Raw genomic sequence first — 15,290 nt, forward strand, 5'->3', positions numbered from 1 at the left:
GTTTGGGCTGTTCTAGCACATCGTGGCTGTTGTTTGAAAAGGCGATAAAAACTTCTGTAAATTGATTTGGGATCCTATATTGCAAGTAATTTTGAATGATTCATAACCGATGGTAGTCATTTACATTTTCATCTCATTGAATTTTCCAATGTTGTGCAAGAAATTGATGATTCTCTAGCCTAGTAGCATCCACTAGTAGGTAGTCAGTAGAATCTAATAGAGTGGAATCGTTGTTACTTTAAACTTTAATCATATGATCTTATATGTACACCGGTTCCCCGTGGTACAGTTATCAAGTCGGGTAACTTGTTGTGCAAACAACATACCCGTCATAGGTTCATTTCTGGGATGAGGCTCTACCTTACTGCTTGTCGTAAGTCTAACCACTAACGGAAAACTAAGCCCATAAGAGGCTTAGGCGCCAACTTTGGCACAGGCTACGTTTGTTAAGCTCAAGAAGAAAAGGACAAAAATGTACGTAATATATGCAACAACAATATGCTACTAAAAGCTCGGCCTAACTAAGATTTATATCAAAGTTTATTACTTCCATACAAACGGTAGAATGTTTCCTGTATTTATTGTGGTGCAATGCTAAAGTATCGCAATATTTTAATATACGGAGCGATACAAACCACGCTACTTATCGTATATTTTGCATCTGATTATTTCGGTACATAAAGATAGTCCAATGGATAACTATGGTTTACCTACCATCTATGCAACATCGTCAGTACTGCATATTAGGGATCGATTACTAATGATGTTCAAGAACATTAATATGCATTCAAATACAAATGAATTGTCCTATACTGTACCTAAATGTTCTAGTATCCTAATTAAATGTTGTTAATACTTATCGATTCGATGGTACAGCGATGTTTTCTCTCAAATCCGATAGAGAACGCTATCAAAGTGGTACCGTGCGGCTAACTTATAGTAACTATCAGGTCGAGCAGTACCGATTGCACGAAAATTTCCGACTTGTGACAAGTTAATCTGAATCCTGAAGACCTTATAGGTCTCAATTATTCTCAATTCGTCCTAATAAAAGCAGCTTTTATTGGCTTTCTATTATTAATATGTTGCTCTTACCTTAACATTGTAGGCAATATTCTAAAAGTACTATTCAAAGCCTTTAAGTAACTATACAATATTATGCGGCTTCTGCTTAATAATGTCTGTTTGATTCTTGAATTACTTTCAACAAAAAATGTAAAGGGAATACTAAAGTAAAATTAAAAAAAAAAGCTATCAACTCCACCCAATACTGGAAATAGCTACATTACGATGATTGGTACTTGGTTTCTTTTTAAAAATGTTACACACACATATAGCACACATTTGATAAATGCAATCAAAGCAAGACCCGACCATAAAAGCATTTGCGGAAAGTACACTCGTACGTACAAGAAAACTCAATTTCTTATCTTACCAACAATTGTATCAAACCGATGCCCCTTCGCTTCCACCCGTCAGGTCGCATGTATAATGTTGTGTTGCCTTCTCTTCACTTTTCAGGTGCTTTCCTCATACCCTTCATGATTATGCTGATTCTCGAGGGTATTCCCCTGTTTCTGATCGAGCTCGGTATGGGCCAGCGGATGCGTCTTGGTGCGCTCGGCGTGTGGAATACAATACACCCGTGGCTCGGCGGCATCGGCATCAGCTCCTGCATTGTGACGCTGTTCGTTGCGATTTACTATAATGTCATCATTACCTGGTGCTTCTACTACTTCTTCAACAGTTTTCGGGTAAGTCTGGTGCTGCTAGCATTCATCACAAAGAGCGAAACCCTCTTATAGTCTCCTATCAACTGTCTGCTTTACAGTATCCCTTACCATGGGCCGTCTGTCCCCAGCTGAACGGTACCGACGTTGAGGAGTGTGAACGGTCGTCCGAGACGGCCTACTTCTGGTACCGGACAACGCTGGACGCGGCACCCAGCATAGACGAAACCGGCGGCTTCAAGTGGTGGATCGTGCTCTGCCTGATGCTTTCCTGGACGGTGGTGTTCTTCATCGTGATGAAGGGCATCCAGAGTTCGGGCAAAGTAGTGTACTTTACCTCGCTCTTTCCGTACATCGTGCTGACGATCTTCTTCATCCGCGGCATTACCCTCAAAGGGGCCGGCGCCGGACTGATGCACATGTACACACCGAAGGTGGAGAAGCTACTGGAACCGACGGTGTGGTTAGATGCAGCCACGCAAGTGTTTTACTCGTTCGGGCTCGCATTCGGATCGTTGATTGCGTTCGGAAGTTATAACACGCCAAAAAATAACTGTGTACGGGATGTGTTGCTAGTGTCCGTGTGTAACGCGATCACCGCAATCTACGCCAGTGTCGTCATCTTTGCCATCCTAGGGTATAAAGCTACGTTAGGCGTGGATAGATGTATCCAAGTGTAAGTAACTGCCAACGTGTTTCCGCAAAAGCAGTCCTGCTCTAATGTGTGTTTTGTTTAAACCCCCAGAAATAAGCATATTCTAGTGAAACATAACCTTCTTCCATCGATGGATGTTGATCAAAGCGAGTACGAACACGCGATGGCCGGATTGAACGAGACGATGGCTAAAGACTGGGAGTTTGAGAAGTGCAGTCTTGAAGATCAGTTGTCCAGTGTATGTATTTTTCGAATTCAATTTATTAATGTCATATAATAATTGTCTATATTTTTGCATCTGAACTACAGGCTGCCGAAGGAACCGGTCTAGCGTTCATCGTATTCACTGAAGCAATCGTCGAATTACCAGGTTCTCCCTTCTGGGCTGTGCTCTTTTTCACCATGTTGCTCTCTCTAGGCTTAGGATCTCAGATCGGCATTCTCGAAGGAATGCTCTGTACCATTTTTGATATTGACATCTTCAAGAGGATTCGGAAACCATACGTCACTGGTGGGTTCAAACGCTCTCCACTTCCAGCCACGTTATTGACATCGATTTACGCTCTATTTCTATTACAGGCGTTGTTTGCGCGTTCTGCTTCTCGGTGGGCCTTATCTTCACCACCGGTGCCGGTGAATATTGGCTCAAAATGTTCGATTCATTTGCTGGCACGATTGGATTGGTTGTGGTTGCACTAATGGAAATGATAGCCGTCATATACATCTATGGACATGAGAAGTATGACATGTTTTTCGTGTTTTACATTTTGCATATCATTTACGTTTCGTTCTCTTTCATCTTTTAAGATTCACGGAAGATATTTACCAAATGACTGGTATTCGACCGGGTCTCTACTGGCAAATGACCTGGCGATACATTGGTCCAGCCATCATGGGTTGCATTCTGCTGTCTTCTATCCTTTCGATGCTACTGCGGAATCCTACATACGGTGCATGGAATGGTGATTTGGTGAGTGTCTCTTGGGACAATAGAAAGAACAATGTTGAATAACTAACACTTTAACGTATTCTCCGTAACACCATCTCTCTCTCTCTCTCGCCAGGGAATTGTCGAAAACAAATCATATCCTAATTGGGTGATGGGCATTGCACTGGCAATGATCATTGCCGGCGTGCTGCCTATGCCCGTAGTCTTCCTGCTACGACGGTTCCAGATACTGAAGGTGGATCTAGACATACACCAAGGCTCGATTCGAAGAAACGAAACGACCGCCTCTACCAAGGAGATGATTGATGAAGATGACGTAAGTATTAGTAGTCAGCATGCATTTATTACAGATGATTTTTCTCGCCGCTTCCTTGTGTTTCTGTAAAGAAACGCAGAGGGAAAGCCTTCATTTTCACATTATTTGTGGGAAGACACTTACTGCGGAAGAGAAATGGTCGCAAACGACGTAATGATTCAAGTCCATATTACCGCCGAAAGATGTGGATATGATTAAAAAGTGACATTGTCCTATAAATTCTGGTATTATGCAAAGTGGCAATAAGTTATGTTAAGAATGTCTACCTGGACAAGACTGACGCGTGGTATTTTAGTAAAAAAAATTGGTTCTTAATCATAATAGACAGGATTTAATTTAAAATTCTTAAATAATTTTATAATAAGAAACTTTGTATGCTTAATAATTGCGTTTCAACTTGATCCTGGAGTCCTTGCAGTTTGATTGGGCACTGAATCCGGCCGGCTTTGTAGGAGCTGACATGTCAATCAAATATCGGCGACTTTATTCTTCAACAAGAATTAAATTACCCGTGTTGTAACTATTTAGTTTAATTAATTTTACTTTGTACATTAAATTTAAGATTAGTATATATAAGTTATAGATACATAGATTCCAATTGTGACAGAAACTAAGTTCATTATATTGTTCATACGCAAAAAATGCTCGTAAGATTCATCGTGACAGGTTTAAGAAATTAGGCCTTAAGATTTTAGGTTAAGTTCTACCATGTTTTGTTTTATTCCAAAGTCCCAAGCACCTCTGTGTCATGCGCTAGTGCCGTGTCGCCAAGCTTCACATCATATGTCTCAACGTTATACTAATCCATTCATTCATGGACTTTTCTTCTCTCTCTCTCTCTCTCTCTTCTCTTTCTTCTTTCTCGTTGTGCTATGTCCACTCTCGGTGGCCGATGGGAATTTTGCATTTATACACAAACCTAATACCAAAATCGTTCTATTGCTTACTCGATGTATCTCTGCCATGTTGTTTGCCGCTCTGTGTGCTTGTGCTTTGGTGTTATTCGTATCCGTGTACTGAAACTGAACCTAACCAATGCGAACTAACCATCATTCGCCCGTTCGAACGATCCATCCAAAACTACTAAACACAGGTCGTTAGCCCTGACTTGCCACCTCCGCAATCGCTGGCGGCTACACGTTTCACGATCGGTGATTTTGATGTAAGTTTTAACGCATTTTTATAACCCTCATCAGCATCTCACTCATATCTCATTGCGAGCAGGAAAGGGGGCCCACGCGTGGCATTTCTTTTTTGCTCGCCCGTTCATCCCAAACCATCGTACTTTTGTGGCTGTACTTACCTTAACTATTGATGTTTCATAACGTAACTCATACGGTTCTAATCATACTCCATTTAAATGTCGTTTTTCTTTGATAGTTGAAGATTCATTGAACAAGTGTTGACAATAGTATATTTCAAATTTAAAAAAGCATCTTTAAAACAACTTTCATATTTAATCTTGAGGCTCTAATCTACATCTAAAGATTGTTTATTTATGATACACAACTATTAAATATACTTTCAAACAAATTAACAACACTTATAACTTGTATCGGTGATATAATGCTCGTATCTTATAGAACAAATAATCCTATTCTCTCTATAATTCCGCCAAAAATTGTTAACACTTTTACCAAGATTTTTTTATACAGCCATTTGCTTGTTACAAAGTTCATTCACAACCATTGTACTTTTCGCTCAAATACTAACTTGATGTATTATCCTCCTACCATTTCCACCCTTCCCTTTCTCTTCCAACTCTTCCATTGTCTTTTTCTCTATTTTTTCTCTTTCTCCATTTTCTTCATCCGTAGATACGCTCATAAATATCCAAGCAAAAACAAACAAACACCCCTTCCCCTGCAAGTGATAACTGTAGTAAACATACAAGTATAATTTAAATAACTAAGAAAAAAAAAAACAAGCAAATCAATGTAATCCTACTCATCCGCGTTCAAAGTGTCGGTGCTAAACAGTACTCGCGCAACGGCACCTGTCCATGACTCCAACATCGCCATCGTTGTAGTGCCCGCTCTCATGTTGACTGCTTCACTAGGTATCGCTAGGCATTCACTAGCAGCGAACCCACGTTCACAAAGTCCAAGTGATCGTTCAGTAGACCAGTTCATCGAAGCGAACCGCATGCGTATACTAAAAAACCGTTCTTCCCACCAATTGGTATCATTCTTCATCATCATCACTACACACGCCTGTGAGCGATCGTGTGTTAAACTAAAGCTCTTATACACTTGCCGAAGCAAACAACAGTCGAGCCAACTTAGCGACACTTCCATAAGGACAAGGTCTCAGGTCTTTTTAGCAACTTACACACCTCTCAAAACCATGCACCACTGTGTTACACATTACAGCACCCTTTTTTACACCTCAGAATGCGTTTGTGTGCATCCATCACCCGTTTGATCGCTAAACACACTCATTGAATGTCGTCTACTCCTCGATCATTTGTATGTACGTAGCAACTGCTTGTTCATTTCTTTCATCGATCGCATTCATTTTCGTCATCGCCACCCTGTGTGTTGAGCTGTGTGTGTGTGTGTGTTTGTCGGTAGCGAAACGCTCGGTCTTACCGAACCCTCCAGTAGTGCCAGTAGTGTAGCCATTGCTGCATCCCGGGCAGCGGTAGTGTTCGCTGTCGCAGCAGCCTCTCGCGTCCATGGTGACAATTGACATGGAGTTTATTACTTGAAAGTTATAGACCAAAACCGATGACGCTAGCAAACGCGGTAAAACATCGCCCGGCAAAACTACCCGAACCAGCACCGGCACCGCTAGCTACGGCAATGGCAGCTCGAACAACGCCACCAGCACTTCCGCCGGCTCCACTACCGCCAATAGTGCGACGCTCGTCACCACCAGCATCACCAGTACCGGGGGGCCCAGGAAGTCCATCATGAAGCAGTAGACTGAGTGCAATCGGGGACGAATGGTTCGCGTGCACACGGACCACACATGCTCACAACCAGTTTGGCAACACAAATTCAAACGCACAGATAGCAAAAACGCACACCATGTGGTTAAGTGTAAAACATTTACAGTGAACGTAAAATATCACGCTAACGAAAACACTCCAACACTCACCAAACAATGGCGAACGTGGACGTGCATTGGAGCCAGTTTCTTCAAGCGGCATACATCGACAGCAGCAAATGTAAAAAAAAAAGAAGAGAAGCGTTAGCGTTATATATTAGTGTCCGTTACCAACTAGAGGTGTGCAGCGTTTGAAAGAGAACAAAAATACTGCAAAATACATTCACCAAACCACAAACAGTTCGATCGAATAGCACGCGCGCTGGAGAGCGCGATAAATGAAGCTCTTAGAGTTTGTTGTTGTTAACCGTACCTTAACTGCTAGAAGCGCTACGCTACCGGGTCCACACCCGATAGGACTTAATTTTCGTTGTTGTTGTTGTTGTTGTTGTTGATGTCGAACATTAACGGCGCCCAAATAACCACCAACCACACCCAGCAGCAGCATCAGCAGCAGCAAAGGAAGCAAGTGCAACGGGCGCTGCCTCTCCCAACTCACACTCATTTTAGTCACATTGCGTACCAATAGAGGACCATTTGTAAGACAACCTTATTCACAAGAGATGGAACATAGAAGAGAAGCATAAATGAACCACCCATGCCAGAATTTAAACAATCCAATGACAATATATGGTAATTATGCTTTAGACAGTCAGTTGAACAGTTAAATGAACCTAACGTCTATTCTATCGTAGGAAAGTAGCGTCAGTTTTGTTGTACTTTTCTATTGCATTCGATTTCGTTTAATGGTACAATTATTCATTTCAAAAGCAACAGATGAATCTTATTTTAAATTTAAGATCATAATTAAGGATAATTTTATGTTAAGCTTTAAAATTACACCAAACAAAAGAGCAGCATGTGTTTCTAATTGTAATTACGGCACAGTTTAGTCCTCGTTCTATGTTAGTTCGAAGATTCGCCATCAGGTTGGCACTAAGAATTAGAGCCTCTTGTAACAAAGCATCAACAACACTGCTAATAGAGAACGAGAACTTAACCGATTATTATAATTGTTTAGTAATAATGTTTTCATAAAATTATAATTATTGTTAAGTTAAAATGCACGATGCAGGACATATTCAGTTATCTTATCTAATTAACGTTTTTACTGCTTTTCAGAACAGAGTTCTTTCGCATGTTTCAGAAAAAAAACGGTTAATGCGTGTTAGGTGTTTATTAGTTTCATGCAAACTCTGTTAAACTTGGTTAATAGTTTACGCGCTATCCTAGTATTTACGTACCTTTCCAGTAGCGTACTATGTTCAGTTTGTTAAGTATAGCTCATGTTATTTGCTTGACAAACCTTTGTTATCCCGTTTATATTTCTTTTACAAGCCAACGTTATATTTCAACCACTAGTATGTAAAACTTTGATGGGAATTCCATCGGAAACAGATTGGTTCACTCTGCAGAGAATCTGCTTTTTTGGGAATGTTTTTTTTTTTTTTAATTTTTCAATCTCCTTTCTCTGAATGCATTTACTTATTATGGATTCTTTTTTCTCTTTTTATATGCAACAAAACACCTTAAAAAAAAGCAAACTAATTATTTTCTTTTTTTCTGAACTGTCTCTTTTCCCCCTTTGTACGCTTACCATCGGCGACCAACTCGAACACAACCCAGGACGACGATGAGGATGATGACGATTTCAGTGGACCCGCGCTAGGCGGCCCCGTCAACGTGCGGAGCGATTCGGACGACGAAGACGAACCACCGACGATGGGCAAAATGTTGGCGAAAAAGTCGGCCGCCTCGCCGCAGAAGCTCCAGTTCCAGAATCAGCATCATCTTACCCCGAACGTACTGAGCCCCGGTTCGCGGAAGAAACCGTTCCGCATGGAGGTGGTGGACTTTTAAGCGTTCACCGGGCAGCGGCCGGTATACCAGGGCAGAGCAGGAGACGCTACGCTCAAACACAACGACCACATGCGGTGCAGTAGTAGTAGTAGTAGTAGTGGCAACGCTTTTATCATTTTAAATGTACTTCAGTTTTACCTAGTTCACCAACCCTCGTTCCTTGGTGCGTGAGTGAAGGGGGCGTCCATGGGAGTGTGCGGTTCTAGCACCGACATAATCCTTTGTTTGTTTTCTCACAACACACACACACACATACAGACACAAACACACACACACACGCTATCCATAGCTGTGGTTAGCATAGGTATCGAAGCGCTAATGAGACAGCACAGCTGCCACGCGAAGAAAGTAAAGGGTGGATAACATTGTTACTTGTAAATATCTTGTATAGGCCATACACTAAGCAGAAGATGCTGAAAATCAAGCTATGTGTAATAGGTTAATTAGTAGGAGGAGCAGCAGAAGAGATCGAGATATCCCGGTCGGCGCTCGGCGGGTCTGGCGACACTTACTTTGGTACCCCGGGCGGGACAGAGCTTTCTCTTCGGAATCGGTTTTAAACCTCCAATCCAATCTCGAACCATAGAGAGCCAAGTCAAACAAATGCCGGAACGAACGGTTGCCTGCTGCTAGTTGCCATTCAACTATTAATAGACGATAAGTCCAGCACTGCAGCAATGCGGTGCAGTGCCACAGCCGGAAAATGCAGTATTCTCTTTGGGTTTTCTTTCATGCCAAGTTACCTGCTATAGGTGTGTGTGTATTTTCCTGTTGTACAAATTGTACTGTTTCAAACCAAATTACACCACCACGGTAGGTGGTGGTGGTGCGTTTTCCCCCTCCTTTTCCGTAGACACATGTTGGAAGGGGAGTGCGAGAAAGAGAGAGGGAGATAGAGAACAAAAATGCTAGAAAAAAAACCAGAAAAAACTAATCAAACGTAAAGGATGAAATGATTTGTAAAAAAAAAGAAAACAAAACAGAGAGCATAAGTGTTGCGTGCGTTAAGATTTCAATTAGTTTGAATACCTCGCTCCTGTAGTGGGAACACAGGTTTTGCACTATCAAGTGCGCTCGTACAATAATCGTAGTGTTAGACGCTAAACTGTGTTAGTAGTCGTTTCACTGCTACCAAACCAATATTTATACTTGTGCTTTCATTTAGACAGTTACTACTATACTTTTCCAACAATGATCCCTTCTAACCCAGTCAGTCCTTCTCTCTCTCAATCTCAAACTCGCTCCTTCTCTCGTACTTTCCCGAGCAAACACCATACTATAAACACACGTGCTCAGCAGAATTATACTATGTAAGTGAAACTTAAATAATTATTACTTAAGATGTAAGTGCATGTGAAGTATGTAAGATATTATGAAAACGTTCAACCAAACGGTGGTGACGATGATGAAGATGGTGAGGTGGTGTAGAAGCTCTCGTAAGACATTATTTGCAAAAAGCACTCCCTGAAAATGGAAGGAAAGAAAATTACGACTAGGTTTCCTGGAAAAGATCCGCATGAAAAATACCGAACTTCTCTCATTAAAATGATTTAAATTAATTTAAAAAATAATGATTGTTTGCCGCTTCCAAGATGCGCTGCAATGTAAACCGCCTGTTGGCTCATACTGAAAGGTACTCTTGCTAGAGCCATAAACAAATGTGTTTGTTTTGTTCGTTGTTGCATCCTATACGGTAATGGTTTGGTTTCAATGAAGCCCCTGCTCCGCTGCACACACACACAGGCAGTGGCAGATAGAGGAAAGTGTGATAGAACAAAATTTGTTTTGTATCTTTTAATGCTAATCGTTGTACACACCCCGGCAAACAACTACAATACACAAGCCATGTGTAAGAATAAAGCGACAGAACTTTTGGTCAAGGAAATAACACAACAGTCGATATATGTTACGCTGAAGTACGTTCTACAGTGACATTGTTTTTGTCACATCACACCCCACAAACATACGAAGGCTAGAGGAGAGAAAAAAAACATCAAATTAAACCCGTTAAATAGAAAGTAAACCAACACGCAGCTAAAAAACTGAAGTCATTAAATGAAAAAAAGAAAAGAAAAATAAACCAAAACAGATCGTCGTACTGCACGAGGATCGTATATAACTGGAAGAAAACATACAATAAACAATGTGATCAATTGAGTAAACTTAAAGAGTAAAGGGGGGAAAAACATAAAAAGTGAAAAGTATAAAAAAAACACAGAAAAAGAAACCACTATGTAGTAAGATCATCTTTTTAAGAGTTAGTTGTTAATAGTCTCGTAGCAGGAGTGCAAAAGTGGAGGGGAAACACTTACATACACACACAAACATACACAAAAACAGCAGACATTGTAAGAGTCACAGGAGCTATCGAGCTAGAGGCGCGCAAAGGCCAAAGAAGAACAAGAACAAAATGATGAGGAAACGTATTTCACTTACCTTGGACAACGCAGACACAGTTTATTTGTAATCCCAGCAACCATCAATCCGCAACAGGACGAAATAAAATGACGTTTACTTGAGTGATTAGAACTGGGGTCGTTTTGTTTTGCGCACTGTTTTGTAATGGAAGTTTTTGTACTCAAAACTGGCCGAGGAGCTGGAATTTCAATCATTCTGGAGTAAGTGAAAATCATTTATAATTATTATTTATAATTTTCCTTATCAAAGAGTTAATTTCAAGCTCAAATTGAATTGCATGGTGAACTTAACCTATTTGAAAACTGTTAAATAACTATCCAAATCTATCAAATATTATTGAATGCATCACTTAGGATTTTGCAGTCCTATTGCCTATTTGTAGTCGAAAATTACTCTGAATAAACTGAAGTTAGCTGCACACCGTAAAGTTCTACCTTTTGCACCACAACACTCACCCGTTAACAAGAACTATCTTGTAAATGCATGATATATGTTCAATGCCCTTTACTTTGATGCAATACAGCACAGAAGAACAAAAAAACTGCCCCCAAAAAAAGATGCGATAACCGAAGAAGTCAATTGTTGTTTGCCGTCTTTCAATCCTGCAATATTATAAAAGCCACAGAATGGAAGTAAATAGAGCATAATCATTTCCTTTCTTTTTAGCCATATTTTGGCATGGCGAACCTTCGTTTAATATATTAACAAAGTGTATTTCAATTTAGTATTCGTTTTTGACACTTTTCAAAAGCTATTTTTCTTTTCAATTGTATGCTTCATTTTTCTGCTGCAAACGCTTCTTGTTGCCTGCTAGCTTCAGTAGACCACTGTTATTACTACATAGAACACTAGCCAAACACTTTTGCAGCTGCTTCTTGGAAGATACTATTAAGAAGCGGATAAAAAAAAAACAGATACAAAACAACAACATAGTGAACTTAAAACTGAAATAATGCGATAAGATATGAGTTTAAAAAAGGAATCAAAAGTAATTTTTGTGCGTGTGTATCACGATTGAATAACAAATTGAACACAGAAATATTCACACTGCAACACTGGATTATCGAATAAAGAATTAGTTTGTTAAGATGCAACCATTACTGCAGTTACTTATTATTGCCTTTTTCCTTTGCTTTTTGTTACAATTGTATATGCAATAAAAATTTAAGAAAGAAATATAATGATACATTTTCACATTCAAGAACAATTGTCAAAGTTAAAATTTCATATTTAAAACAAATTGACATAAGTTGCATTTGCATTTAAAATATGTATTTATCTTTTTTTTTTCTTTTTTTCTTTAAATTGTACATTTTTGTCTATACGTTTCCTTCCAACCAAACCAACAACTGTGTAGACAATTTGCAGTGCACTGTAATCGTTATTGCGAACGCATCGTACAAACTTAACGATCGTATAGTGAAAATGTAAAGTCTGCTCCTGAGCTACGCGGTTTGTGCGTTCCTGAGCAATCCGCGTAAGTCGAATTTCGCGGTTTTCGGCCAAAATACAATCGATAACTCGTGGATTTTTATTTAATTTTGTACTTTTATTCACTTTATCACTTATTTGATACGATTCGTGCCAAACATTCCGATTATTTTGGCTTTTAAGTGGAATAAATTCATTAACAAAAATGCAAAAATGCAATTGCAATAGACAGTTCATGAAGTAAATTATATTGATTTGACGATTGTTCAGACAAATTCAGAAAACCGCGGAATCTTCGAATCCGCGTAAGTCCAGAGCCGCGTAACGGGGGAACAGACTGTATATGTGTAGATTTTTTCTAATTTTATTTAAATATAAACCGATGGAGCGTTCATTTTTATCATTCGTTATTTCAATTAATTTAAAGAAGGGGATAATGTGAATGATGTAGCGTGTATCACATTTCTAATATATTTCTAATAATTTTGAAAGATTTGATGAGTTGGCACATTTGTCATTTGTTTAATAAGTTGTGCACATCTCTAATATTTATTACTTTAATAGCGTTTCAAGTTTGACCTAGAAATGTGCCAAATAGTCGTCCTCACTCTTATCAAATTACCATCACCAATGCGTCTACCCAATACAGACATTAATAATACATAGTTTGACCCTCACTTCGATCCAACAACTCTCTCACGCCGCCCTTACATCCATAGGCATGTTCGGACGTTTCGGAACAGCATTACGTCATTTCTGAAAACGTGCCCATATAGCCAATGCGGCGTCACCGAAGCAAACAACAACCACCCCTACCGCTCCACTACTGCGGATCCCTTCCGGATATTCCGCCTGATCTTCGCCCTCTACGGGCCGAACGCAAACACAGCTGAGCTGGTGTAGAGTTATGTTTAGCACGATCAGTAAAGCATTCCACTGCCGGTTTACCACCACCATCGCCAGTCAGCGAGAGTTTAGGAGAGCGGTGAAGATCGTTCAAGCTCGCCCGCCTGATCTAGCGGCTGAACTCAGTCCGTTTCTAAACTTCACCGCACGTTCATCGGAAGGTCTGGTAGCCACAAGTCCAATCGATCGGATTAGAATTGTAAATAAAAAGCAATGGCAAAGGAAGAATCAAAGTACGGCTTTAAGGATAAGGCCAAGGCCGAGGAGTCGCTGGAGCTGCTGAAGAGCGAGGATCACAAGTACCAGCTGCTGACGGTGCGCGGTCTGATCGGACGGGCGAAGCGTGTGCTGACATGTGAGTGTGTGGTCGGTGGGTGCGTAGCCTAGCAACGCATCACGATGATGTCATTGCATATTTGGTCAAAAATGAGCTAACGCGACATTGGGCGCAAGTGTGAGCAAGCTTAAATCTTTGCTTTCTCCCACTTTCGGGAGCACGCGCTTGGCACTGGTGGTGGTGAGGTAATCATTATTTTTAATCGTCTCACGCTCGTTTCTAATAACGTTGTGTGATTGTGCGTAAATTTAGATTGAAACAGATCAAAACAAACGGATTTAAATCGGTTTATTTTTCGTTGCGTTTTATGACCTATTTAAATACCATCTGGCTGCATGCAGTGTTTCTCAACGGAGTGCTAAAACGTCAATTGTAGAATAATTTTAAAGTATTTTATTTCAATTCGTCATATGATTGTTTTCAGTGACGAAGGCTGAGGACAAGATAAACAACATAAAGGCTGCGATCGAAACGTTCGAGCAGTGGCTGGAAGCAAACAGCACCTCCAGCACCAAAAACGCTAAGCCGAAGGATGCAGAAGACAAGGTGGAAACTGTGCCAGGGTTGGGTTTCAAGGACAAGCAGGCGGCTGAACAAACGCTGAGGTAATTGAAACACTGCGATAGAAGCCAAGTCCCAAAACTTCGACTTACGTACTCTTCTCCCTAAAGCATTCTAGAAGGGCGCGATCCCGATTATCAGAAGCTAGCTGTCAAGGGACTGATCGGTAGCGCAAAGCGCGTTATTCCTGCCACCAAGAACGAGGAGAAGCTAAGCTCGATCAAGCAAGCGGTGGCACTGTTTGAAGACTTTCTCGATCGGTTCGATCGCGAGGAGCGGGGCAAGCAAAACATGCCGTACCTTTCGATCGACTTGATACGTCAACTGCCCGCACCGCAGGGGGAGCAGTCGGACAAGCTGGCAGTGGAGTTTCTCGCCTGCTATGAAACGCAGGCCAAAGGCAACTACAAACATTTGCGCACTAAAGCACCCAAGGACCCAGGGTCGAAGACGTGGGACATTGTGCGGAATGCGAAACTGCAGGCACTGAAACCGGACAGCAGTGTGAAGTTATTCGATCAGGACGGCAAGCCTACCGAGCTGCACTTGCAGATGGTACAGTGGGCGTACAGTCCCCAGGTGGAGAAGCTAAAGAGCTATGCGAACAGTTTGGCGAGCAGTGGCAAATCAACAACACCGTCCAGGAAACGAACGCACTCTTCCAGCTCATCTTCGGAGGAGGAGTCAAAGGCGAAGGAGAGTAAGAAAGATCGCAAAAAGTCGAAGAAATAAATAATAAATACCTGTATACAGCAAGCAAGCATGATCCGCGTAGGTCGACCAATGAAAAAGGGAATGATGAATTGCATACCTTTAGGCGCTTTCCATCGACGCTCTCCGAAATTTAACAAGATACACCGCAAAGAACTTTTCAACGTTTGACTGCTGGTGGAGTTGCTACCGACGACGACACTCTGAAACTTTTTATTTTTACTTTTTTCCGGTTCAGATAAGATTTCTTAAAAATTTTACAAACACAAATCCTTCGGAACGCCTAAAAGTATGCAATTATATTCTTCTCAACACAGTTGTTTGCTAAACATTTCTACTGGGATGTTTATGTAAAAGCTTAAATA

General features: G+C 40.8%; 2 protein-coding genes across 8 annotated transcripts in view; both read left to right on the top strand.

The window, feature by feature from the left end:
- The window catches only part of LOC120900380 (sodium-dependent neutral amino acid transporter B(0)AT3), a 31,754-nt gene extending 20,664 nt beyond the window's left edge, over positions 1 to 11,090 (top strand). For 3 of the 7 annotated variants that reach the window (XM_040307279.1, XM_040307280.1, XM_040307281.1), the window contains exons 4-12: positions 1,522 to 1,754; positions 1,832 to 2,406; positions 2,476 to 2,623; positions 2,695 to 2,896; positions 2,965 to 3,124; positions 3,193 to 3,355; positions 3,450 to 3,650; positions 4,744 to 4,812; positions 6,370 to 6,576. In XM_040307279.1, coding sequence (XP_040163213.1) covers positions 1,522 to 1,754; positions 1,832 to 2,406; positions 2,476 to 2,623; positions 2,695 to 2,896; positions 2,965 to 3,124; positions 3,193 to 3,355; positions 3,450 to 3,650; positions 4,744 to 4,812; positions 6,370 to 6,576 — 1,958 coding nt within the window. Of the gene's footprint in view, positions 1 to 1,521; positions 1,755 to 1,831; positions 2,407 to 2,475; positions 2,624 to 2,694; positions 2,897 to 2,964; positions 3,125 to 3,192; positions 3,356 to 3,449; positions 3,651 to 4,743; positions 4,813 to 5,467; positions 5,563 to 6,363; positions 6,835 to 8,327 lie in introns of those variants that run through there. The other 4 variants (XM_040307282.1, XM_040307285.1, XM_040307284.1 and 1 more) reach the window with 4 other exon arrangements.
- A 2,254-nt stretch (positions 11,091 to 13,344) lies between these two features.
- On the top strand, positions 13,345 to 14,975 carry LOC120904229. Its single transcript, XM_040314057.1, has 3 exons — positions 13,345 to 13,671; positions 14,078 to 14,258; positions 14,325 to 14,975. The coding sequence occupies exons 1-3, from the start codon at positions 13,530 to 13,532 to the stop codon at positions 14,944 to 14,946; spliced, it is 945 nt and encodes a 314-aa protein (XP_040169991.1). The 5' UTR covers positions 13,345 to 13,529; the 3' UTR covers positions 14,947 to 14,975.
- The last annotated feature ends 315 nt before the right edge of the window (positions 14,976 to 15,290 follow it).

The sequence above is a fragment of the Anopheles arabiensis genome, chromosome 3 (assembly GCF_016920715.1).
Source record: "Anopheles arabiensis isolate DONGOLA chromosome 3, AaraD3, whole genome shotgun sequence".
Lineage (NCBI taxonomy): Eukaryota > Metazoa > Arthropoda > Insecta > Diptera > Culicidae > Anopheles > Anopheles arabiensis.

What these genes read in the sequence shown, in the direction of transcription:
- LOC120904229 (XM_040314057.1), top strand. Translation starts at nt 13,530, where the DNA reads ATGGCAAAGGAAGAATCAAAGTACGGCTTTAAGGATAAGGCCAAGGCC. An exon ending in GGCGAAGCGTGTGCTGACAT is followed by an intron (nt 13,672 to 14,077) that starts GTGAGTGTGTGG and finishes GATTGTTTTCAG; the next exon opens with TGACGAAGGCTGAGGACAAG. An exon ending in GCGGCTGAACAAACGCTGAG is followed by an intron (nt 14,259 to 14,324) that starts GTAATTGAAACA and finishes TTCTCCCTAAAG; the next exon opens with CATTCTAGAAGGGCGCGATC.